The sequence below is a fragment of the Sapajus apella genome, unplaced genomic scaffold (genome assembly GCF_009761245.1).
Source record: "Sapajus apella isolate SASKATOON/1434 unplaced genomic scaffold, GSC_monkey_1.0 scaffold130, whole genome shotgun sequence".
In the NCBI taxonomy this organism is placed as follows: Eukaryota; Metazoa; Chordata; class Mammalia; order Primates; family Cebidae; genus Sapajus; species Sapajus apella.
The window spans coordinates 3,415,778-3,442,673 of record NW_022437070.1 but is presented as its reverse complement, the minus strand read 5'-3'; the positions used below and the strand labels follow the sequence as shown (position 1 = coordinate 3,442,673).

Genomic DNA, 26,896 nt, shown 5'->3' with positions numbered 1-26,896 from the left:
TGGAACGCGGTGCTAGGGAATTGTGGGAAGTGGTCCGTGATTTCTCTTTAGTCGCTGGAAGGTTCTTTCGCTGGAGGGCTCAAGGAGATAGTGTTTGGATCCACGGAGACCCTCCAGGTTTTCTCAGCCTCGTCGGGGAGCAAGCGGGACCCTGGTCCTCGTCTCGAGGAGGGCCCGAGAAGCTGTTGCCAGTTGAGAGGATGGAGTTGGGAGCAGTTTGTGTTCTTTCCTCCCGGCTGAACCTCCGGTTTGAAGCGGTTCGTGCGTCCCGGGGTTGGGAGTGTCCTGGGCCGTTTGTCGCCTGGCTAGAGGATCTGGCGTTCCGCAGCCAGCCTCTCCCACCTGCTTGCCAGCTCTGCCACTCACTAGTGTTACAATGTTTTGAGAATTAATCTTTGTCCCGTTCTCATTTCTGAAGTAGAGAGTCAGTAGGAGTCTCTTATACTTTTATACGAATTATTCATTAAATGACCAGAATAGCCATATGCGGTAGGCACCCCTATATTCTATTTTAACAGAGAAAGAAACGAAGGTAATAGTCCTCTCTATACAACGTAGAAAAGAAAGCTGTCTTATTGCTGAATGAGGACAACTACTTTATAGTATTATAGATAATCTGAAGAAAAATATTGAGAAGTTCCACCCCATGTATAGTCAAGCAATTTTAAACTTTTTATACCATTCTCTTGTGGGATTTCAGAGACTGGAGAGACCGTTGAGGATATGGAAGGAGTTTATTTTAGGTATACACTGGCCCAGCTGGTTCCCTGACGGGAACAAAATGGCTGAGCCCTTAACAAAGGCAGGGCTTGACTTTTTTTTTTTTTTTTTTTTTTTTGAGACATAGTCTCACTCTGTCCCCAAGGCTGGAGTGCAGTGGTGCAATCTCGGCTCACTGCAACCTCTGCCTCCCAGGTTCAAGCAGTTCTCTGCCTCAGCCTACCGAGTAGCTGAGATTACAGGCTCCCGCCACCAAGCCCAGCTAAGTTTTTTGTATTTTTAGTAGAGACAGGGTTTCACCATCTTGGCCAGGCTGGTCTTGAACTACTGACCTCGTGATCCACCTGCCTCAGCCTCCCAAAGTGCTGGGATTACAGGCGTGAGCCACCGCGCCTGGCCAGTTTGATTTCTTATACGTGAAGTACGCAGTGGCACTAAAACAAGTTTGCAGGTGTAGAACAAAGGCAATTCATTACATAATGATAGGCAACTAACTTAGGTTAACATATGACTGTTGCTGTTCGACCCAGATGTTTGCTGTCTGCAGAGCTCAAGGATTTTAGCACAGGCCTTATCTATTGCCTTCTGCTACAGTGCGCAGAAGGCTGGAATCCTGCCTGATTGGGAATTTCTCACGACCTTCATTGTGTTACAGAAACTTACAGTTATTAGCTATAGAGAAGAAGAATACAATAATTTATAAACTTCTTACAAAGCAGGATACAATCCCACAAGAGGGGGAAGGAGTCAGGGAAGTTTGCTTATAAAAGAAAACTTTAATTTCTGCCTTTCATTCCTGCATTTTTATTTGTTTTTCTGTAGCAGGACACGCCACAGACAAAACCTCTTGGACACCAGGTTTGTGAAGGAAGTGGCTTTTTATTCAGCTGGGAGTCTCAGCAGACTTGCATCTCAAGAACTGGGCTCCCTGGCTAGAAAATCCTGGCCTCTTTGAAAGGCTCACAATCTTAGAGGCTACATGTGAGAGGGTCGTGATCAATGAGGTAAGCAAGGGATATGTGACTTAGGTGGGGGTCTAATCGTGATTAAGCAAGAACAATGCCTTTTGGGGAAGATTCCTCCATACCATGCCTGTGATCTATAGATAGGAACTAGGGTGAGGGTTTGATCTTTAACCTTCAGGTTCAGCTAGTGGCACCGGTTTTGTCTCCTCCACTGGCCTTGTGCCTTCTGCAACATTTACTTCTCCTTTTGAAATGCAATGTAGAAGGCTGAGGGGAAGTGGTCTCCTTCCTCACCTCCTCTTCAGTTCTACTTTTGACCACTATGTACATCAGTTCTCAAGATTAATCATCTTTCAATAAGAAGACTTCGCCTCATCATTTACTGCAAATTCTTTCATAAATTTATTCTAAATTTACTCAAGAATCCAGTCTAAGTTAACTAACTTTATCCAAAGTAATAATAAAACTTCTCTTACCTCATCTGCCAGCCGATTTACAGCTCAAAGAAAGGCACCTTGGTTAAACTCTTTTTTTTTTTTTTTTTTTTTTGAGACGGGGTTTTACTTTTGTTACCCAGGCTGGAGTGCAATGGCGCGATCTCGGCTCACCGCAACCTCCGCCTCCTGGGTTCAGGCAATTCTCCTGCCTCAGCCCCTGAGTAGCTGGGATTACAGGCACACGCCACCATGCCCAGCTGAATTTTTGTATTTGTGGTAGAGACGGGGTTTCACCATGTTGACCAGGATGGTCTTGATCTCTTGACCTCGTGATCCACCCGCCTCGGCCTCCCAAAGTGCTGGGATTACAGGCTTGAGCCACCGCGCCTCTTACAGTGATAGAGGGACAGTGCGATTATCTTCTCAGATGTTTACATTCAAAAGGGACAAATCTCAGAAATTTCAAACATACTTCTAGCTTGTAAGCCTGGCTAGAGGCTTACATAGCATCTAATGAGGTTTATATGCATATCAAAAGTTTAGAAAAGGATTCAGAAGCATTTTCTTATGGAAATGCTGTCAGAAAAAGAAGAGGGAAGACGAACCCTAAGACTTAAAATTAGTAAGAGGCAGAACTGCCATTAGAACCCAAGGAATTAGAGCCTCAAGTCTGTGTACATAATCTCCATCCTGTAAATTTTTCTTACAATCGTAGGAAATAATCATGTATATGGTTTGTGGAAGCCTTTTTCTATTTGGTTTGGAAGGTGATTTGGGGCTTTAGAGTCTACGTTCTCCTTATTAGAAGTAATGCATGACCATTATAGAGAGATTGGAAAAGACAGAAGTATATAAAAGGAAATGAAAGTTACCAGTATTCACTGCTGAATATTTAAACAATTAGCTGCATGTGGTGGTGCATACCAGTAGTCCCAGCTACTTGGGAGGCTGAAGTGGGAGGATTGGTTGAGCTTAGGAGTTTGAAGTTGGCGGTGAGCTGTAACCATGGCACTGCACTACAGCCTGGATGACAATGAGACTTCGTTCCTTAAAATAACCCATAATCTCAGGATTTAGAGATAAACACTGCTAACGTTTTTAATGCATTCATGCATTGGTGGCATGCCACACATGGTATTTCTCTAATTTTTCTCATAGAAATTCCCAAACATAGACGTAGAGAAAATAGTGTAATGAAATAGTGTAGAGGGTCGTTACACTATTTTCTTTATGTTTATGTTTGTCTCTAACTCTTGTAAACATTTGCCTGTCTTATTGCATCTATTACTCTTCTCCCACATATGTTTTTCGTGGGAAGAGGAAGAATCTGACAAAAATCAAAACCAAATCCTAGCAGACAGTCAGTAGAAATTAAAAGTAGTTAACATAAAATAATTGTGAATGAAGAGCAAAGGAAAGCAAGTTACCAGAGTTTTTTTTCTTGGCAACTAGGAAGAAGGTAGTTATGTGAGAAATCAAAGGGAGAGGGAAACACTGAGATTTGAAAAGGAATAGTTATGAATGTGGCTTCTTTATTTGGAATTTTTTACTTAGGGTCTTTTAGATCTGATCTGTTTCTCCCTTAGGCTGCATCTTATGTTGTTGCAGGCACTATGTCCCATTCTTTACAATGTGCTTAGTATCCAGCACAAGACTGACAAGGAGGGGTTCAGTGCTTGTGGTTTGTGGAACTGCCCAGTATCCTGAAACAGAAACCTGCAGCTCAGTTAGATTGTATTCAGAATTCCCGAAGTAGATTTAGGAAAAAATAAAAGGAAATAATGTCAATATTAGTGATCCTTTATCTTGCTTTTGGTGGGATGCATTTGCATATTCTTCTAGTTTTTTTTCACAGTAATCAAAAGTTGATGTGTGGTTATTGTCCAAAGCAAATTTTTGTAGAAACCTTCCATCCAGCTGGGCGTGGTGGCTCACATCTGTAATCCCAGCACTTTGGGAGGCCGGGGGGGTGGGGCGCGGATCACGAGGTCAAGAGATCGAGACCATCCTGGCCTACACGGTGAAACCCCATCTCTACTAAAAATACAAAAAAATTAGCCAGGTGTGGTGGCACACACCTGTGGTCCCAGCTATTCGGGAGGCTGAGGCGGAGGTTGCAGTGAGCCGAGATTGCGCCACTGCACTCCAGCCTGGTGACAGAGGAAGACCCCGTCTCAAAAAAAAAAAAAAAAAAAAGAAACCTTTCATCCGTAAATTGTGTCCTGTGTTTATAATATGAGGTTAACATTTGATAACTTTTTATAGGGTGGTCATGAATCAGTCAGAATTTCCAGTGCTTTACGTGTATTCATTTATACCTCATATCAGCCCTATTATAGTCTCCACTTAACAAATGAAGAAAAAAGGGACAGAATAAATGGAAGCACTAGTATTTTAATCTAGGCAGCTTTATACTACCTCTGTAATCTTGGCTACTACACACTACTTTTATTAGTCTGCAAGGCAAGAACCCATTGTAAGTCTTACTAGAGCAGAGAATATTTAAGCTATGGATGAAGACTATCACCTAGGAGTGAAAAGAGTAGCAGGTTATGACAGAAGGGACAGCAGATACAAAGAATTAGAGGCTTTGTGTAGGAGTACAAGGAATCCATTATGACTGGACATGTAGAGTGGAAAGTGGATTTGAAGAGAGAAACACCATCTGGAAGATTCCTGTTTGTGTGACTTGTTAAAGCATTTGAACCTTCTCTTAAGGGCATTGGATAGACATGCAGGTGAAAATAATCAAATTTCCATCTTAGGAGATATACTTAACCTCTCTCTGGCTCTGGATCCCAAACAGTAAACTAGAGGACATTACATTATTTGTCTTAAAAAAGTTGTGAAAACGAGCTGGGCACGGTGGCTCACGCCTGTAATCCTAGCTCTTTGGGAGGTGAGGAAGAGTGGTTCACCTGAGATCAGGAATTCAAGACTAGGCTGGCCAACATGGTGAAACCCTGTCTCTACTAAAAATACAGAAAACTAGCTGGGTGTGGTGGGGGGGTGCTTATAATCCCAACTACTCAGGAGGCTGAGGCAGGAGAATCACTTGAACCCAGGGCAGGGGACAAAGGTTGCAGTGAGCCGAGATGGCGGTACTTCACTCCAGCCTGGGCAGAAGAGCCAAACTCCATCTTACAACTCTTAACAAAAGTTGTGAAAATGTAGTGAGGGTCCCAGAGTCTGAAGAGTTGGGACTAGTTCCTGGCACATACTTGGTGCTTTGTATGTGGTAGTTGTATGTAACAGAATAAAGAATACATATTTAGTAACTGAGAACTGCAAACATGTACTGTCGTGGATATGTGGACATTTTTAGGTATTGCTGTCTTCTTTCAACCCTCAGTTCTCTGAAACATCAATTCCATCATCATACATTTAAGCAAATAAAAATCATGGTTTAAACACAAGTAGTAAACTTGTTCATCTTTCAAATTCAGAAACTCCTTGAGGAATGATTACAGTGGCCCTAGTTACTTTGAGGAGTTGATCATACAATATGCTTCAAAGCTTGAGTTTTCTATGTCTAGCTATCCTCAGCAAGCAAGTTGTTCTGAATTACATAACTGTGCTATTAACAAAAGTGGAAGTCCACAATATATTCTGCCTTCATTGCATTTTTTGGTTGGTCTTTCGTTCTTTTTGTATCTAAAGGGTATTTTTCCTATTGATCTTGTTAAATGTAAAAGGCTTTCCCCTGCCTTTTTTTTTTTTTTGGAAGTGGTAGATGTTTCTGATAATCTTTTTTTCCTTTAGGGCTCCAATTCTTCACAAATTTGCTGGTTTGTTGTTGTTGTTGTTGTTAATGAGAAAAACCTAAATTCCACTGACATCAGAGAACTGCTTCAGCCAGGCAAAACGGCAAGAAGCCATGAAGGGGATTCTGGATGTTGTAGTCCGGGAGCTCCAAGAATTTGGAGATTCTTTTGTTATACTCTCGGTAACCCTTGCTCGCTCGCTCGCTCGCTCTCTTTTTTTTATTTATTTTTATTTTTTAGCGCGAAGAGGGCGCCACCTGGAAGTTCTTCCTCCTGGGAGTTCTGGGAAACGTATTCCAGAACTCTGTCCGGAAACAGTTGGGCCGCAGGCGCGCGAGGCTTCTGGGAAGGGTAGTTAAGTAGCTCCGGACAGGCAGAGCCACTTCCGCCCCGGAAAGCGAGGCCGCCACCATCTTTTGGGTCCGGGAGGTGAGTTAACGTTACACCCCCAGGGCCCTTCTGAAGCTTTCCAGCCTGCGCGTGGCGCTCCCCAGCCGTCAGTCAGGATGGAGAGGTTGCGGCCGCGGGCGGAGGCCGAGAGGCCAAGGGCGGAAGTTTGCTCTCATCCCGCACTTGGCGAGCTGCGCCGCTACTTCTGTAGGTATAATAAACAGCGGGTTACCTATTATCCGGTCTTGTGTTTCATCATCTGTAAAATAACAATAAAGGTAGTTACTGGGTAAACCCTACTGTTACTGGGTAGGGTTGTAATTAGACTTAAAGGAGATAATACGGGTCAAACCTTAGAACGGTAGTGGCACCTGATACCTGGTTGACTTCTGCTGTTGATAATCAACTGATTCCCTAACAAGCACCCTTTTTACTGGAAGCTCCAGTGAAGAGACAGGAAAGGTCAGGGCTTTATGCCATGGCCCTTCTTTCTCATCCTTCAGGAGACCGAGGTCTTCCGGAACTTTTACCGATTTTTTTTTACGAAGGATTGAGTCATCAGGCTCCAGTGCATGGGAATGTTTACTGTGTCGTTTATAAGGGATAGAGACTCCATCGTGCTAACTCACGGCATCCTTTTTTTTTTTTTTCACCGCCTCCGAATTCGCAAAGAGGAGGAGGGAGGGACTTCGTTCCTTCTTCCAGCATAGCCCAGGTACCTGCTCTTGAACACACTTTGTTGTTCCATTGTCTGTCCTTTGAACTAATCAAGTTTACTTCACTCAGTAAGTTACTACTGAAAAATGATAAAATATTTGTTGAATAAATGTGAAAGTGGGTAGGAAAGATACTTGGAAATGAGTATTATAAATAACATCTTACCACTTTGATTTTAAGGCATTTATCTGTGGACCATAGATATTGATGAAGTAGGTCATGTTATTATGAGTAAATTAAGCAGAGCTTATTTTATGAAATACTTTCCCAAAGTTATTCAGCTGATTGTAAGAAGTGGGTTGGGATTGAACCTAAGCAGTTCTTTTCAGAGTGTGTGATCTTTTTTGTTGGTTTGTTTTGTTTGTTTTTGTTTAGTTCTGTTGTTTTCTGTTCTTTGTTCAAAGTCTGTGATCTTAATCTCAATGATATAGTTACCTTCAGTTATCTTAAATAGTAATCCATTTAGCTACAGGTGAGTCATTGGAAATCAGCCTTGGGAATGTAGGTGTGGATTTTATTGTGGAAGATCTCAAAAACTGCAGTGATGAATTTTGAATTTTTTAGAAAAATCCTACAACATCTCAATTTCATTCCATGTCAAAATATGTCATATTCTGGTTATAGAAGTAATGAATGCTTATTATAGAGGCGCACTATCCAAACCAGTAGCTGTAAGCCACGTGTGCCCTAGGAGCACTTGAAATGTGGTTAGTCTAAATTAAGATATGCTATAAGTGTTAAATACACCCTGAGTTTCAAAGACTTTGTACAAAAAATGTAAGATGGCTCGATAATTTTTTGCATTGTATGTCAAAATGTTAATATTTTGGATACACCGGCTTAAATTGTTAAAATTAATTTCACGGCCAGGCGCGGTGGCTCAAGCCTGTAATCCCAGCACTTTGGGAGGCCGAGGCGGGTGGATCACGAGGTCAAGAGATCGAGACCATCCTGGTCAACATGGTGAAACCCCGTCTCTACTAAAAATACAAAAAAAAATTAGCTGGGCACGGTGGTGCGTGCCTGTAATCCCAGCTACTCAGGAGGCTGAGGCAGGAGAATTGCCTGAACCCAGGAGGCGGAGGTTGCGGTGAGCCGAGATCGCGCCATTGCACTCCAGCCTGGGTAACAAGAGTGAAACTCCGTGTCGGAAAAAAAAAAAAAAAAAATTAATTTCACTTATTTTTGGTTTTTCCCTTTTTTATATGGCACTGGAAAATTTAAAATTACATATGTTGGACAGTGATGTTCAGATAAAAAAGAAAAAAATTACATATAATAAAAGTGCTAACACTTTAATGTGTTTCTCTTTAGTATTTGCTATGGATGTTTCTCAAAATAGGCTTGGTATTCTGTGTAGTTTTTTTCTTAATATATTATGAAAAATTTCAAGTATGTTCAACTATCAAAAGGGTGGTGCGGTGAATCCCATGTAACCAACACTTAGATTCAACATTTGCTCCAGATGATCTCTTCCTCCCACCCCTACCTTTTTAAAAAATTTTATTATTATTATTACTATTTGAGACAGAGTCTAGCTCTGTTGCCCAGGCTGGAGTGCAGTGGTGTGATCTTGGCTCACTGCAACCTCCACCTCCTGGGTTCAAGCAATTCTCCTCTCTCAGCCTCCGGAGTAGCTGGGATTACAGGCATGCACCACCATGCTCAGCTAATTTTTTGTATTTTGGTAGAGATGGGGTTTCACCATGTTGGCCAGGCAGGTCTCGAATTCCTGACCTTGTGATCTGCCCACCTTGGCCTCCCAAAGTGCTTGGATTACAGGCGTGAGCCACTTTGCATGGCCTTTTGTTTTTTAAACTAGAGTGTCTTTAAAGCAGGGGTCTCCAACCCCTGGGCAGCAGATATGGTACGAATCTGTGGCCCTTTAGTAACCTGGCAGCACAGAAGGAGGTGATTGGAGTGGTACCGCCTGAGCTCTCCTCCTGTCAGATCAGCAAGGGCATTAGATTCTCATAGGAGGGACTGCACATGCAAGGGATCTAGGTTGTGTGCTCCTTATGAAAATGTAACTAATGGCTTGTAATCTGAGGTGGAACTGTTTCATTCCCAAACCATCTCCCTTGCCCCGATCCATGGAAAAATTGTCTTCCATGAAACTGGTTGTTGGTGCCAAAAAGGCTGCTGACTGTTGTCTTAAAGCATATACCAGACATCAGGTCAGTTTTTAAAAATATTCTACCATGACCTCTGAAACTGAAGCTTTATTTTGCCATTTGCTCAGTACAGTATATCTTTTTTTGTTTCTTTTCTTTCAAACCTTTTTGTCATTATGTTTTCGTAGTGTCTTTTAGAATACACACACACACACACCCACAAACATACATACATACATACATTTTTAGTGCAGTCTGGGATAATTTGCTTGTTCTATCTGTGTGTATATTTTGCTCTCCTTTCTTGTTTTTAAGTTTTGTTCAGTTTATTTCCTTTTATTTGTGCTCAACTGATCTGGAGTTTATATGGTTTTGTGTATTTTTTATTACTATAAGTTCTGAGGTACATGTGCAGATCATGCAGGACTGTTACATAGGTATTCACATGCCATGGTGGTTTGCTGCCTCCATCCCCCCATTACCTACATTAGGTATTTCTCCTGTTATCACTCTCCAATACCCCTACTCCTGCTATCCCTCCCCTAGTGCCCCCCGCCAACAAGCCCCAGTATGTGATGTTCCCCTCCCTGTGTCCATGTTTTCTCATTGTACAACACCCACTTATGAGTGAGAACTGAGGTGTTTGATTTTCTATTCTTGTGTCAGTTTGCTGAGAATGATGGTTTCCAGATGGATCCATGTTCTTGTAAAGGACATAAACTTACCCTTTTTTATGGCTGCATAGTATTCCATGCTGTATATTTGCCATATTTTCGTTATCCAGTCTGTCATTGATGGGCATTTGGATTGGTTCCAAGTCTTTGCTATTATATACAGTGCTGCAGTGAACATACGTGTGCATGTGTCTTTATAATAGAATGATTTATAATCCTTTGGGTATATACCATTTGACCTAGTAATGGGATTGCTGGGTCAAATGGTATTTCTATTTCTACATCCTTGAGGAATTGCCATACTGTCTTCTACAATGGTTGAACTAATTTACACTCCCACTAACAGTGTAAAAACATTCCTATTTCTTCACATCCTCTCCAGCATCTGTTGTCTCCAGATTTTTTTAATGATTGCCATTCTAGCTGGCATGATGTGGTATCTCATGTGGTTTTAATTTGCATTTCTCTAATGAACAGTGATGATGAGCATTTTTTCATGTTTGTTGGCTGCATGAATGTCTTTTGAAAAGTGTCTGTTTATATCCTTTGCCCACTTTTTGATGGAGTTGTTTTTTTCTTGTAAATTTAAGTTATTAGTAGATTCTGGATATTAGCCCTTTGTTAGATGGGTAGCTTGCAAAAAAATTTTCTCATTTTTTAAACTTTACAAAATATCCCTTGGCAAGTACTAAATCTAATCAGCATGTGTTCTTATTCTGAAGAATAATGAGACTAAAAAAGATTTAAAAGAAGATGGGGCCAAGTGTAATAGCTCACACCTGTAATCCCAGCACTTTGGGAGGCTGAGACGGGTGGATCACCTGAGGTCAAGACTTTGAGACCAGACTGGCCAGAATGGTGAAACCCTGTATCTACTAAAAATACAAAAATTAGCTGGGCATGGCCACGCACAGCTGTAATCCGGTAGTCTGGACTACTCGGGAGGCTGAGGCAGGAGAATCGCTTGAATGTGGGAGGTGGAGGTTGCATTGAGCTAGATTGCACCATTGCACTCCAGCCTAGTCGACAGGAATGAAACTCTCTCAAAAAAGAAAAAAAGAACTATCTTTTTTTTTTTTTTTTTTTTTTTAATGTAGACTAGGTTGTTATAGGTCTGCTTTTTATTATAACCACCCTCAAAATTTGTCATTATAGTTCTTTGGCTTTTCTTAAAGATTATTATCTTACCAATATAGTTACAAATGTTTTCTTACCATTGCTTCTGTCAGTCCATCTTTTAGGGTTCACATGATTATAAATCTTCTTCATTTTCATTCAGCTAAAATACTGTTTCTTTCTCATGTAAATCATTTAGTTGAACATACACTTCATGGTTGACAGTTTCTTTATTTTGGAGGTAATAGTCATTTGTTTTAAATTTTCATTCTGTTACTCTATTTCTCTCAATATAATTGTTATTTCTTTTAGGTCAAATATGTTTTCTTTCTAGGAGCTTTAAGGTTGTTGTTGTTTTGAGTTTTTTATGTTTGCTTAGTCTTTTGCATTCCTGAGTTTCACTGTGATTTATTTTGGAATACGTTTATTTATACTGTTAAGAATTTCTCTATGTGAACTTGTATCTTTTATTAATTGTGTGAAATTCTCAGCAATTGTATCTTGAAATTAAGACCTCTCAGTCATTCCCTCCATCCTGCATTCTCTTCTCACATTCCTGTTAGACAAATATAGAAGCCTCTCAATTATCTTTCATGTTTCTTGATTTTTCATTTGTGTCTTTATCTTTCTTCTTGCCATATGTTTTTCTTTATCTTTGTGCACATAAAAGGGCTAAAATGATTCTTTCTAGGCTTTATGAAGTAAATTGACCTGAAATGATATGTTTTAGAAACCTGATACCATTGTCAGTAAAATATTACTAGCTAGGCAACAAATTACTAAGAAGAAACTTTAAGACAGAATTTGGCTTTTCAGAAATTAAAGGTTACTTTCATAGGAGAGCAGTATTTGCAAGGGAAGTGTACGATGCAAAATATCATCTGCCTTTTTTTTTTTTTTTTTTTTTTTTTGGAAACAGTCACTCTGTTGTCCACGTTGGAGTGTATTGGCACAATCTCGGTTCACTGCAACCCCCACCTCCCCAGGTTCATGCAGTTCTCATGCCTCAGCCTCCCAAGTAGCTGGATTACAGACACGCAACACCACGACTGGCTAATTTTTATTATTTTTAGTAAAGATGAGGTTTTGTCGTGTTGGCCAGGCTGGTCTCAAACTTCTGACCTCATGTGATCTGCCCTCCTTGGCCTCCCAAACTGCTGGGATTACAAGTCTGAGCCGCTGTGCCCGGCCTCTTATGCTTTTTAGTAACTATAAGAGAAAGGGACTCCTGGTTCTTAGAACTCTCCATCTACTTATTTAATCCTTGGAAAAACCCTATGAGGGAGGTACAATTTATGATTCTTACCATGTCCTCATTTTACACATGACAAGTGAGGCATAGAGAGGGTTTTTAGTACCCCCAAGGTTACACAGATGGTAAATATCGTTTCTAGGAATTAAACCCAGATATTTGACTTTAGAGGCCTCATCTGTTATTACACTGCCTCTTGTTTCTTATCATCTCTGCCATCAGAAATTCTTGTAGCAGGGATGCTGCATTTGTGCAAATTGTTCACTGCCCAATGGCACTGAGTTGTCAGGCTTTTTAGAAGCTAGAATACAGTCCATGTTCTGCTTACCAAGCTTGTATGGCTATACCTGTCTGAATGTAGGGCTATTTCTGTCTATTTCTGTAATTTCCTCATACGTCCACGTGGGCTAACAGCAGGCTTGTGTCTCATGGCTTCTTTGGTCTTCCCCAGTTATGCTATCTCAGGACTATGACATTCCCCAGAAGGAGCAGGAGGAAATGACCAAGTTTCAGGTAAGTAAAGTATTCCTTACTGTCTTTTAAGATGTGATTTATTTCTCGCAGATTAGAGATTTATTTTTTCTCTTCCTTGGAAAGGTTAGTGAAAAACAGATCTTCAGAGCATGCTGTATGCTGAGATGTGTGTGTTTTGTTTGTTTTAGTTTATCACCTTTAGTATTTTACAAAACAGTCTTTGAAAAAAATAAGAGAAGCTTTAATAAAAAATAATCTATGCTACTTTCCTGCTCATAAACTAGCTTTTTTCACTTTCCCATACTCTTTTTCATATCCATTTTGCAGTACTTAAGTAGATGAAATTTTCAGTTGTGCATTTTCCACTTAATTGCATCACCTGCATTGTAAGTGATTACATCATATGCCATTGAATTGCAGTGCCCTTAAAAAACAACAAAAAGTATTCATTATTCAGCCTTTCAGAAATTTTAAGAATTTTACTACTTTAAATGCAGTGACTTTTTTCCTACATATAAAAACAATTTCTTTAAAAGCAATTTTGAAGGAATTCAATATTATTTGTCCCAAAAGTTTTAGGAGCTCTGCATTGAAGAGGTTCATGTCTCAGTTTCATGTTGGTTCCCTCAGATGTTTTGTAAACAGAGCATCTAAAGAATGACATGGTGTAATATTATTAGATGTTTTCACAGAAGAAGAGCTATATATTTTTTCTGTTTATGTTTTTATCACTCATCTATTTTATTTCTTGGATGAATTTATTTCATCAAAGTAACATGTACATAGTTTAAGGTCTAGTAGTACTTAGATGTCTTGTCAGCCCTTTCCATCTGTCATTGCAATTTTTCAGATGTGAGGATGGAGATGATTTGTCTGTATTTTAAATATGAGGAAACAGGTTATGGGAATAACTGCCCCAAATTTCCCAGGTAGCTGATTCATTGGACACTGAAGCTTCCAACCATTAGGAATATCTGACATTCTGTATTCATGTAAAGGTAGACAGAACAAAAGAGTTTTCCATTCAGAGACATGAGCGCATATCATACAAGTACCTGCTGTTACTTTTTTTTTTTTTTTTTGAGACAGAGTTTCATTCTTATCTCCCAGGCCAGAGCCAGAGGGCAATGGCACAATCTCAGCTTACTGCAACCTCTGCCTCCCAGGTTCAAGCGATTGTCCTGCCTCAGCTTCTCGAGTAGCTGTGATTACAGGCATGCACCACCATGCCTGGCTAATTTTGTATTTTTGTTAGAGATGGGGTTCCACCACGTTGGCCAGGCTGGTCTTGAACTCCTGACCTCAGGTGATTCACCCACCTCAGCCTCTCAAAGTGCTGGGATTACAGGCGTGAGCCACTGCACCTGGCCCTGATGTTACCTTTTGGAGGATAGACCTCAACAATGCCTCTCATTCAGTTTCCATCTCAGTGCCTATCTCTTCTCTAGTTTTGTCTCTTAGTCATTCCATGAAGGTAGATGCTCAAGCACAGTTTTTATATAAGTGTTTTAAATTTCTCTACAGCAAAAGCTATCAGGCATGATGGTAAAAGACAGTAGCAAACTGGTGGGATATACTTAAACATTAGGTAAAGGTCTAATAGGTTAAATTCCTGTTAAGATTAGTAATATAGAGAAAATCCCAACTGGAATATGAGCAAAAGAAATGAATAGCAGTGTCATTAAGAGAAGAAACAAATTTATGAAAAGAATGATCTTCACTAATAATTTTAATGTGTGAAAATGTTAATAAAAGAGCTTTCTATTTATGTATTTGGTTTTACTTATGTTGTCAATGACTTTTTTAGAAAAAGGAACTGAGTCCTGTTTAGCCAGGGTCTAGAGGTTCAGGGATGCTTGTACTGTTGCATAAAAAGTGAACTGGGAAAACCTTTGGAGAGAAAAATCTGCAATTACACTTTCAAATTTTTTTTTTTTTTCTTTTGAGATGGTGTCTCACTCTGTTGCCCAGGCTGTAGTGCGATGGCACGATCTCAGCTCACTGCAACCGCCACTTCCTGGGTTCAAGCGATTCTCCTGCCTCAGCCTCCCGAGTAGCTGGGATTATAGGTGCCCATCACTGCACCTAGCTAATTTTTGTATTTTTAGTAGAGACGGGGTTTCGCCATGTTGGCCAGGCTGGTTTTGAACTCCTGACCTTAGGTGATCTGCCTGCCTTGGCCTCCCAAAGTGCTGGGATTACAGGCATGAGCCACTGCGCCCGGCTCAAAAATTTTAAAAGTAAATATTCTGTGACTTTGCAGTTGCTGCTTCTTGGCCATGATCTCTGTAAAAGAATCTTTGCAGTGTTGGTTATAAGTAAAAATCTGTAATTAATTGTACATTATTTGGATTGGTTAAAGATAAATCATCAGTTCCAAGGAATACTATCGTAGGTAATCACAAAATGGGATGAAACAGGTCACAAAGGTATTAGTTTTTCCCATTTATTGAGCACATATGGTGTGCCACGCATTTGAGTGCTTTACATATCTTCACTCATCTAATCCTTTCAAACACTTTATGATTTATTTATTTTAATTTTAAAAATTTATTTAAAACAGTGTCTCACCCTGTCTGGAGTGTGGTGGTGCCATCTCGGCTCACTGCAACCTCCACTTCCCGGGTTTAAGTGATTCTCCTGCCTCAGCCTCCTGAGTAGCAGGGATTACAGACACACATCACCATGCCTGGCTAATTTTTTTGTATTTTTAGTGGAGATGGGGTTTCAGCATGTTGGCCAGGTTGGTCTCAAACTCCTAGCCTCAAGTGAGGCCTCCAAAAGTCCTGGCATTACAGGTGTGAGCCACTGTACCTAGCCTGAAAATTTATTTATTTTTAAAAATTGAGACAGGGTCTCACTCTGTTGCCCAGGCTGAAATGCAGTGGCACAATCATGGCTCACTGTAGCCTCAAACTCCTGGGCTGAAGCAGTTCTTCTGTGTCAGGCTCATACAACTTATGATTTAGATACCATGATAAAGAAGAAATTGAGATAGTGAGAGATTAAGGAATTTGCCCAAGGTCCTATAATTAGTAAAAGGCAAAACGTTGAAATTTGAACCTGGCCAGACTCCAGAGCCAGTGCTCTTTAAGCAGCTGTGCATCCTGTAGTAGGTGGATAAAAGGACATGTGCCTTGAAAGCACAGGAAGAGCTACATACCTATCTTTGAGGGTTGCTGAAGGCCTGTGACCTTTGCAAACATTAAAAACGTTGATAGGGCCAGGTGTGGTGGCTCAGGCTTGTTCCCAGCACTTTGGGACTCCGTGGCCAGTGGATCACCGGAGGTCAGGTGTTTGAGACCAGCCTGGCCAACATGGTAAAATCCCGTCTCTACTAAAAAAATACAAAAGTTACCTGGGTTTAGTCATGGGCACCTGTAATCCTAGCTACTTGGGAGGCTAATGCAGGAGAATCTCTGAACCCAGGAGATGGAGGCTGCAGTCAGCAGACATTGTGCCACTGCACTCCAGCATGGGTGACAGAGTAAGACTCCATCTCAAAAAAGAAAAAAACAAAAAAACAGTGATAAAGTCCAGGCTTTGTAGGGGGAGGGGTAGGAGATAGTGAGAGAAACTGTCAGAACTGAAAATTGACTGGGATCTCTTGGAATCTCTAACAATTTTTTTGTGGTGCTCTTTTTCCTTCTTGATGCCACCCTTCTTCCAGTGGAGGTTGGTTATAAGATTGAGGTTACCTGTGTTTGATGTTGTAGAAGGCTGTGACATTCAAGGATGTGGCTGTGGTCTTCTCCAGTGAGGAACTACGACTGTTGGATCTTACACAGAGGACGTTGTACCGAGATGTCATGGTGGAGAACTTCAAGAACTTGGTTGCCGTGGGTGAGGACAGGCGCTCTCTGACCCTGAACCTGAGCTCCCTTTGAGAATCTTTGTGCTTGAAGAGGTGTTCAAGGGTTTGGACCTTTTAAAAATGGTTCCTTGTTCTTGAAGACAAAAGGTTTTCTAATCCCTGGGACAATAGCATAGGTTTTTCTAGTCTTTCTGCTCAGGCAAAATTCTGTCCTTTTAAATTGCTGGTGGTTTTGCCCCTAGAAGATATTTGGCATTGTCTGGAAATGGTTGTCACACCTGATGGGGGGGTGCTGTTGGCATCTTGTGGGTAGTAGCCAGGAATTCTGCTAAATCTCCTATATATATATGAACTAGGTCACAACCTAAATTTCTTATTATAGTTCATGATCTAAAAACATCTTAAAATAAATCACTCTAGAGGCCAGACGTGGTGGCTTATGCTTGTAATCGCAGCACTTTGGGAGGCCAGGGTGGGTGGATCACTTGAGGTCAGGAGTTCGAGACCAGCCTGGCCAACACGGTGAAATCCCATCTCTACTAAAAATGCAGAAATTAGCCGGGTATGGTGGCAGGTACCTGTAATCCCAATTACTAGGGAGGGAGGAGGATCACTTGAACCCCGGAGGTGAGGCAGAGGTTGCAGTGAGCCGAGATTGTGCTATTGCACTTTAGCCTGGGCAACAGAGTGAAACTCTGTCTCAAAAACTAAATAAATAAATAAAATAAGTAATAACATATCACTCTAGAGGTTGTGAGGCTTATAGGTTCTGACAAAAATGTATTTTAGTTGTGTGTTCATCTTAAATACATATAAATCTGCATTTTCATAGGGCATCTTCCCTTCCAACCAGATATGGTATCCCAACTGGAAGCAGAAGAAAAGCTTTGGATGATGGAAGCAGAAACCCAAAGAAGTAGGTATTCTGGCGAGAACCCTGCGGCTATTCTTTCAGGTACTGATTAGTCTGCGTCTTACCATGTCCATGACCTCCCTGGTCCGAATGCTGTCATCTTTCACCTGGATTATAACAGCAGCTTCCATGCTGGTCTCCCTACCTCCTCCCTTGTGCTCCTATAGTTTACTTTCTAAATGGTAGCCAGAGTGGTTCTTTTTAAAATATCTTTTTATTTTTTGAGATAGGGTCTCACCTTTTCTCCAAGCTAGAGTGCAGCAGTGTGATTGTAGCTTACTGCAGCCTCATCCTCCTGATTTCAAGTGATCCTCCTGCCTCAGCCTTCCAAGTAGCTAGGACTACAGGTGTATATCACAACAACTGGCTAATTTTTTATTTTTTGAAGAGATGAGGTCTTGCTATGTTGCCCAGGCTGGTCTGAAACTCCTAGGCTCAAGCAGTCTTCCCACCTAAGTCTCCCAAAGCCCTGGGACTACAGATGTGAGCTGCTGTACCCAGCCCAGACTGGTTCTTTAAGGAACACATTAGATTATGTCATTCCTCTACTCAGAAGCCTTCACAACCTTCCCATTTCACTCAGAGGCCTTGTACTGAACTGTAAGACCCTAACTGGTCTGATCTCACCAAGTTTCTCTTTGATCTCCCATTCCTTTCCCTTTGCTTAGATCATCCCAGCCATGTTGGCAGCCCTTGGAGTATTTGTTAAACATACTGAGTTCCCTTCTGTTCCATGGCCTCTGACTAGCTCTCCTCCTTGCTTTGGTGGAGAGTCCCCAGCACCTTACTTACTGCACTCAAGTCATTGTTTAAATGTTATATCATTAGAGAGGCCTCCTGTGTTTAAATACCATTTTAATTTGAAATACCATCTTCCTTCCATTTTCCATCCCCTTATCCTTCCTTTCTCTCCTTCTCTGCTTTCTCTTTAATTTGCATATTTTTCAGGTCTACTGACTTAAAAATTAAAAGTAAGCTGGGCATAATGGTGCACACCTGTAATCCTGGCTACATGGGAGACTGAAGTGGGAGGATCACTTGAGCTGAAGAGTTCCAGACCAACCTGGACAACATAGTGAGACTCCATCTCTATTAAAAAATTTTTAAAAATTAGCTAGGTATATTAGCATGTACTTGTAGTTCCAGCTACTTGGGAGGCTGAGGCAGGAGGATCAAGTGAGCCCAGGAATTTGAGACCAACCTGAACAACAGTGAGACCTTGTCTCTCACACACACAAAATTAAAAATCAGGTATTCCGAGATGATGTAAATTTATATGCTCTCCCTACCCCAAAAACAAAACAGGAAAGCTTATCTATTAACATGATAGACAACGCCCTGAATTCTGTGAGTAGTTGATGGATATAATTCATCTTTTTTGGTTCATCTCTCTTTTTAGGTCTACATTTAATCATATCCGTAAATTCCTTTGATGTGTTCAGAAATGTTAGATACTTGCTTTACTTTACCTCGGGAATTATCCTAAGTATTGTCACTTTTCATTTTTGCATAATAGACAAAGTCCTTTTAGCAAATCTTGTAGCATTTTCTGCCACCCTATCTCAAAGGTTTTTCTTTAATGCCTTCAACATGTTTCAGGATTTTGCAACCATGCTTCATGTATAAGTAATATTCTAAAATTTTCTTCATAAATCAGAGGAACACATATTAAAGAGCTCCTCCCCGAGATAGAGTCTCACTGTGTTGCCCAGGCTGGAAGTCTCACTGTGTCGCCAAGGCTGGAGTGCATGATTTTGGTTCACTGCAACCTTTGCCTCCTGGGTTCAAGCAATTTTCCTGCTTCAGCCTCCTGGGTAGCTGGGTTTACAGGCACCTGCCACCATGCCTGGCTAATTTTTGTATTTTTAGTAGAGATGGGGTTTCACCATGTTGGCCAGGCTGGTCTCAAACTCCTGACCTTGTGATTCACCCGTCTTGGTCTCCCAAAGTGCTGGGATTACTGGCATGAGCCACTGTGCCACGCCAAACTGTTTGTTTTTCTAAGAGTTCTTAACAAAAAGCTTACAGAGAATGGAGACAAGTAGACCTTATATTCCTTTTACTTGGAGTTAGCTCATTGGTTGAGAGCACACTAGTGTGATTAATTAATTACTTGGGAATTGTCTTCCAGTGAATCTTTAAAATAACTCTTAATTTCTAAGACATTTTTGGATATGTAAAGATTCAAACCTAATCATAGAAAACAAAAGCTATTCACAGTTGTTGGAATATATAACTATCAAAAATTATCAATGCCTATATGGCAGGTAGTACAGTTCATCATTTTCCTTGTATCAGTTTCAAGTTGGCTATACTCATTGGTGAAAACTGCCTCATCCATACAGGTGACTTCCCACTTTCTCATGTTCCCTTCCCTCCAATACCGAAACAGTTATATAGCCTTCATAGAGTAGTTCTTTAGAGTTTTGAATTGGACATTTCCAGAAGTCCAAAGGCACTGACATACCTGTGGAGTTGAAGTGAGTCCTATTAGGAAAAGAAAATCCCAGCATTTTGAATTCAGTTTTCCAGTGTAATTTGCATCCACATGTATTAATCTTAGCTGCTAGCACAGGCAATGTGAGAAGCACTTTTTGGTTGCAGTGACTTACGACAGCAAACACCTGAAGTTAGGCCAGACTTTCAGATTAAGGGCATAGTCTTCCACAAGACTACTGTCTATATCAGCTCTAAGTTTAGGGTTTCCCAGATAATTTTGGTCACTTCTGACCAAGTAGCTACAAAATTTGGGGGTTCCCATGATAATTTGTTAGAATGAACGTCAGAACTCAGGAAGGTACTAGACTTAGAGTTTTATTAGAGCAAAAAAGATACACATTGGAATGAGCAAAAGGAAGAGATACGTGGGGCAAAATCTGGGAGAGTTCCTTCTTGCTTCCCTTTTTAAAAGGACTTGTGATTACTTTGGGCTCACTGGTTAATCCAGGATAATCTTTTTATCTTGAGAGCTTTCATTTAATCATATCTGTAAATTCCTTTTTTTTTAGACAGTGTCTTCCTCTGTCATCTAGGCTGAAGTGCAGTGGCGTGATCTTGGCTCATTGCAACTTCCACCTCCTGGGTTCAAATGATTCTCATGTCTCAGCTTCCCTAGTAGCTAGGATTACAGGTGCCCACCATCATGCCAGGCTAATTTTTAATATTTTTTGTTAGTGGAGACGGTTTCACCATGTTGGCCAGACTGGTCTCAAACTCCTGATGTCAAGTGATCCTCGGCCTCCCAAAGTGCTGGGATTATAGGCGTGAGCCACCGGGCCTGGCCTGTAAATTCCTTTTTGCCATATACGTTAACATACTCACAGGTTTGTGAGTTCAGGATGTAGACATCTCTTCAGGGTGGGGATTATTACTCAGCCTGCCATATCCAGAAATATGTAGATACCTATTGATGTATATTTTTTTCAGTTTGTATTATTAGAATGTAACATTGTATTTAAGCAAATTATTTGATTAAGGACTTGGTAAATCACCCCCTAAACATTTTAAGCCAAGGTCTTTCATACACTTCTAACCACCACCCTCAACTTAAGTATAATTTTACATCTTGACTGAGCATAAGTATGCTCATATTTATGTGTATGTTTACAAACTCAAACAAGTATTTCCTATAATGGTGCGCTTATTGCTTGTAATATTCTAAGCATGTTCTCTTATTCTGTTTTTTTTGTTGTTGTTGTTGTCACAAGTTACATACTGGGTTTCATGGTGCACTAATGCATCGAAACAATTTGAAAACCCTTGTTACAGTGGGGATAAAGCAATGAAGAAAACAAAGCGCATATTTTCTTCTTGACCATTACATTCTAGTGGGTCTAAGAGACAGAGAGAAAAAAAAGGAAAGTATATAGTAAATCAAATAATAAGTAATGTGGGGAAAAGTCAAGCAGAGTAAGGGAACTGGGAAGAGTCAAAGGTATATGGTGGGCTGGGTGTGGTGGCTCATGCCTGTAATCCCAGCACTTTGGGAGGCCGAGGTGGGTGGATCACTTGAGGTCAGGAGTTCAAGACCAGCCTGGCCAACATGATAAAACCCCATCTCTGCTAAAAATACAAAAATTAGCTGGGTGTAGTGGCATGAGCCAGTAATCCCCACTACTCGGGAAGCTAGGAGGAAAATCTCTTGAACCGGGGAGGTGGAGGTTGCAGTGAGCTGAGACTGCACCACTGCACTCCAGCCTGGGTGACAGAGCGAGACTCCATTTCAGAAAAAAAAAGGTATAGGGTGGTACCGTGGATTTACTTTTCCATCATATGTTATAGAAGGCATCACAGATAAAGTAACATTTAAGCAGAGACCTGAAGGGAGTAAGAGAACAAGCAAGGCTCCCTGCTTCCTGGGAGGAAGCTTTCCAAGCTGAACATACCTCTCCCTCTCTTAGTCTTCTGTGTTGACTTTGAGAGTTTGCACTATGCTCTACTTCTTTCCTCTCTGAACTTCTCTCCTAGTTATACAAGATTAGCTTTCCCTTTTCCACTTCTTGTCCAGAGACTTGGATTTCTACCAGGCTTTAGAGTAATCATTTTATTAGTTCAACTGCTTTCCCAAATTTCCTGTTGGAAAATAATTTCTATCAGGATCTAAAATACTATTTACCAGGCTTTAGAATAATCATTTTATTAGTTCAACTGCTTTCCCAAATTTCCTGTTGGAAAATAATTTCTATCAGGATCTAAAATACTATTTTATGCCCACAGTCTGAACTTTCCTAACATAACTAGTTATTAGAATCCCACTTGTCATAAGCCTACTGAGCAAGAGTTACGTAGGTTGTTAATTGATGTTATGTAGGTTAGAATGTGGATTGTCTTTTTGTTGCCGTGCAGCCACCTGATTTCAGCTTTTAGCTCTCATATTAAACTGTTAGACTTACTATTCTAAATGGATCATATTTATACTTAGTGAATCGGAACCTGTTGACCCCACTCTTTGCTTATACCTGTATGAAAAACATGACAGAATACATGATACTGTAAGGACAAGGTCACCTTTCCCCTGGTTTATTAAGGCTTTCTACTGTGGCCTATGTGTGAAATTCTATTTCTGAAGAAAGTGTTTACTTGCCTTCATATCTAAATATTACTTTTTTTTTTAAATAGGCAGCAAGCATCAAAATAAGATGGAGACTCTCCAAAAATTTGCATTAAAATACCTTTCAAATCAAGAACTGTCCTGCTGGCAAATCTGGAAACAGGTTGCAAATGAATTAACCAGGTGTCTACAGGGAAAGAGTTCCCAGTTAGTACAAGGTGACTCTATTCAGGTTTCTGAAAATGAGAACAATATAATGAACCCTAAAGGAGATAGCTCTATTTATATTGAAAATCAGGAGTTTCTATTTTGGAGAACCCAGCATTCTTGTAGGAATCCGTATCTGAGTGAGTCACAGATTCAGAGTAGAAGTAAACAAATTGATGTGAAAAATAACCTGCATATACATGAAGACTTAATGAAGAAATCATCATGTCATGAGCATATTAAAACTGACACAGAACCGAAACCCTGCAAAGGTAATGAATGTGGCAAAATCATTAGTGATGGCTCCAATCAGAAATTACCCTTAGGAGAGAAACCCCATCCATGTGGTGAGTGTGGAATGGGCTTCAGTTATAGCCCAGGGCTTCCCCTTCATCAGAATGTTCACACAGGAGAAAAATACCTCAGTCAAATCTCACATCTGCAAACTCATCAGAGAATTCACCCGGGAGAGAAACTCAATAGATATTATGGATCTGGTGATTGCTTCAGTAAGAGCTCTTTCCATTTTTATCAATCTAATCATACAGGAGAGAAGTCCTATAGATGCGACAGCTGTGGCAAAGGATTCAGTAGCAGCACGGGTCTTATCATTCATTACAGAACTCATACTGGAGAGAAACCCTATAAATGCGAGGAATGTGGTAAATGCTTTAGTCAAAGTTCAAATTTTCAGTGCCATCAGAGAGTCCATACTGAAGAAAAACCATACAAATGTGAAGAGTGTGGTAAGGGCTTCGGCTGGAGTGTTAATCTCCGTGTTCACCAGAGGGTCCACAGGGGTGAGAAACCCTATAAATGTGAGGAGTGTGGTAAGGGCTTCACTCAGGCTGCACATTTTCACATCCATCAGAGAGTCCACACTGGGGAGAAACCCTACAAATGTGATGTGTGTGGTAAGGGCTTCAGCCACAATTCACCATTAATATGCCATCGGAGAGTCCACACTGGAGAGAAGCCATACAAATGTGAGGCGTGTGGGAAAGGCTTTACACGTAATACAGATCTGCATATTCATTTCAGAGTTCACACGGGAGAGAAACCCTATAAATGTAAGGAGTGTGGTAAGGGCTTCAGTCAGGCTTCAAATCTTCAAGTCCATCAGAATGTCCACACTGGGGAAAAACGATTCAAATGTGAAACATGTGGGAAGGGCTTCAGTCAGTCCTCAAAGCTTCAAACCCATCAGAGAGTCCACACTGGAGAGAAACCATACAGATGTGATGTGTGTGGTAAGGACTTCAGTTACAGTTCAAATCTTAAACTACACCAAGTAATTCACACGGGAGAAAAACCATATAAATGTGAGGAATGCGGAAAGGGATTTAGTTGGAGATCAAATCTTCATGCGCATCAAAGAGTTCACTCAGGAGAGAAACCCTATAAATGTGAGCAATGCGATAAAAGCTTCAGTCAGGCCATAGATTTTCGGGTACATCAGAGAGTCCATACTGGAGAGAAGCCATACAAATGTGGTGTCTGTGGTAAGGGCTTCAGTCAGTCCTCTGGTCTTCAGTCCCATCAGAGAGTCCACACGGGGGAAAAGCCATACAAATGTGATGTGTGTGGAAAGGGCTTTAGATACAGTTCCCAGTTTATATACCATCAGAGAGGCCATACTGGAGAAAAACCTTACAAATGTGGAGAGTGTGGAAAAGGTTTTGGTAGGAGCTTGAATCTTCGCCATCATCAGAGGGTCCACACAGGAGAGAAACCCCACATATGTGAGGAGTGTGGTAAGGCCTTCAGTCTCCCCTCAAATCTTCGAGTCCATCTGGGTGTTCACACCAGGGAAAAGCTCTTTAAATGTGAAGAGTGTGGTAAAGGCTTCAGTCAGAGTGCACGTCTTCAAGCCCATCAGAGAGTCCACACTGGAGAAAAACCATACAAATGTGACATATGTGATAAGGACTTCCGTCACCGGTCACGTCTTACATATCATCAGAAAGTCCATATTGGCAAAAAGCTTTAGAAATGAGAAGTGTGTTACCAACTTCCGTCTGAATGCACATATTCAAGTTTTTGGAGAGTCCATGCTAGTGGTAAACCCTATAAAAGTACTGGGAGTGGAAGGGGATCTTTCTAACAAATCCATCAAGATGACATAGAATCATGAACAGGAATAGAATTCGTATTTAGGGGAGAAATAGAGCTGTGGCTCTCTTGGTAAGATCTAGTTATTATAAATGATCATCTTTCAGTGTGAATATATGCCTGAAGATAATGTGTGGAAGGATATTTGCCATATGCTAACTGGTTTTTTGGCCAGGGAGAGTTTTGGGTTATTATTCCTGTAATTGCCATTTTATACTTACAGTGATCATTATTTTCACTAAAAGCTGTAAAGCTTTGAAAAATGAATAAAATTATTAAAAATTTACTGTAGCTAAGGACTCATAGATTATTTTTTATGGTATGTAGGTTTAAAATTAAGGAATATATCCCCAGAGATGAATCTTTCGTCTTCAGAAGTAAATTTGTCTGCCATGGAGGTATATTAAAGGATGGTCAGTGCATCATCGTTTTAATAGCAAACAGAAATAGATTACCAAAGTATTTTGTGGTTTATCAATCCAGTGGCACACTATGCAAACATCAAATGGAGAAAGGTAAATTTTTAGCTGTGGATGTTGGAAGATGTTCAGAATATATTAACTTGAAAAAATAAGATATTTTATGTGATCCTATTTTGTTAAAACGTGTAGATGAATAGGTCTTTACTATAGTTCTCTCTAAATAATGGGATTTTATGTATATTTTAATGTTTCTTTAAACTTATTTTGAAATAACTTAAAACTTTCAGAAAAATTGTAGAAGTTATATAAAATCTCCCATATACTCTTTACCCAGATTAACCATTAACATCTTTGAATTATTCTCAATATGTATTTATACATAGAGTTTTGCCATATGAATATGCTACAGACATCTTTCTCCTTACACTAAATACTTAAGTGTGCTTTCCTAAGAACAAGGATGTCTTAGCTACAATATAACATTCCAGTTATTTATTTATTTATTTAGAGACTGGGCCTCATTCTGTTGCCTAGGCTGAGTACAGAGGGGTGATTATAGCTCACTGCAGCCTCTAACTCCTGGGGGCAGGCGATCCTCCTGCCTCAGCCTCCCAAGTAGCTGGGCCTGCAGGCACAGAGCACCATGCCCACCTAATTTTTAAAACTTTTATAGAGATGAGTTCTTGCTATGTTGCATAAGCTAGTGTCGAATTCCCGGGCTTAAGTGAGCCTCCCACCTCAGCCTTCCAAAATGCTAGGATTACAGGTGTGAGCCACGGCACCCAGAAGGAAAATTTATTATTGATACATAACAGTATGTAACCTACAGACTTTATTTAAATCTTACAGTTATCCCAATAATATGTTGATTTTTTTCTGCTTGAGTCCAAAGACTACACATTGCATTTAGACTCCTTTAATCAAAATTGCTACCTCTTTCATTGTTTTTAATGACCTTGATATTTTTGAGATTATTTTGTAGAATGTCTCTTAATTTGGATTTGACTGAGGTTCCCTTATAATTGGATTTAACTACACATTTTTCCATGAGGATTTGGTAAGTGATGTGCAACATGTAATATTTGTACCTATAAAGGTAACAAATTGGAACACTATTGGGGACGGTGATGTTGGGTTTTTCCATTGTAAAATTACTATTTTTTCTTTGTGATTGATAATAACAAAGGCAATTTGTGGGGAGATACTTCCTGACTCTGCAAATAGCATGTTTTTCAGTCAATTTTCCTCCACTAGTTTAAGCATTCTCTAAAAGTCTGGCCTGTATCAGTGATCACTCTGATGGTGCAAAAGGGTCATATATATATATATATATATATATATATTTTATTTTTTTTTTTTTTTTTTTTTTGAGACCGAGTTTCGCTCTTGTTACCCAGGCTGGAGTGCAATGGCGTGATCTCGGCTCACCGCAACCTCCGCCTCCTGGGTTCAGGCAATTCTCCTGCCTCACCCACCTGAGTAGCTGGGATTACAGGCACGCGCCACCATGCCCGTCTAATTTTTTGTAGTTTTAGTAGAGACGGGGTTTCACCGTGTTGACCAGGATGGTCTCGATCTCTTGACCTCGTGATCCACCCGCCTCGGCCTCCCAAAGTGCTGGGATTACAGGCGTGAGCCACCGCGCCCGGCCAAAAGGGTCGTATATTTAACCATCATTCTGTCAACACTTGTTAGATTGTGCTTCTGCTCTAAGGAAGTTTCTCTTCTGTCCCGTTTGCCCATCATGTATTTTTA

General features: G+C 40.5%; 1 protein-coding gene across 13 annotated transcripts; it reads left to right on the top strand.

Moving 5' to 3' along the window:
• On the top strand, window positions 1-25,010 carry LOC116539637 (zinc finger protein 227). 13 transcript variants are annotated; one of them, XM_032262735.1, is made up of 7 exons: window positions 1-257; window positions 1,543-1,724; window positions 6,127-6,483; window positions 12,601-12,662; window positions 16,340-16,466; window positions 17,270-17,392; window positions 22,469-25,010. In XM_032262735.1, the coding sequence occupies exons 3-7, from the start codon at window positions 6,393-6,395 to the stop codon at window positions 24,595-24,597; spliced, it is 2,532 nt and encodes an 843-aa protein (XP_032118626.1). In that variant the 5' UTR covers window positions 1-257; window positions 1,543-1,724; window positions 6,127-6,392; the 3' UTR covers window positions 24,598-25,010. The 13 variants fall into 13 exon arrangements, with proteins under 13 accessions (XP_032118626.1, XP_032118627.1, XP_032118632.1 ...); XM_032262741.1 differs by lacking the exon at window positions 1-257 and adding an exon at window positions 6,949-6,991 and having other exon boundaries at window positions 1,054-1,724; window positions 6,127-6,315; XM_032262736.1 differs by lacking the exon at window positions 1,543-1,724.
• Window positions 25,011-26,896: the final 1,886 nt, after the last annotated feature.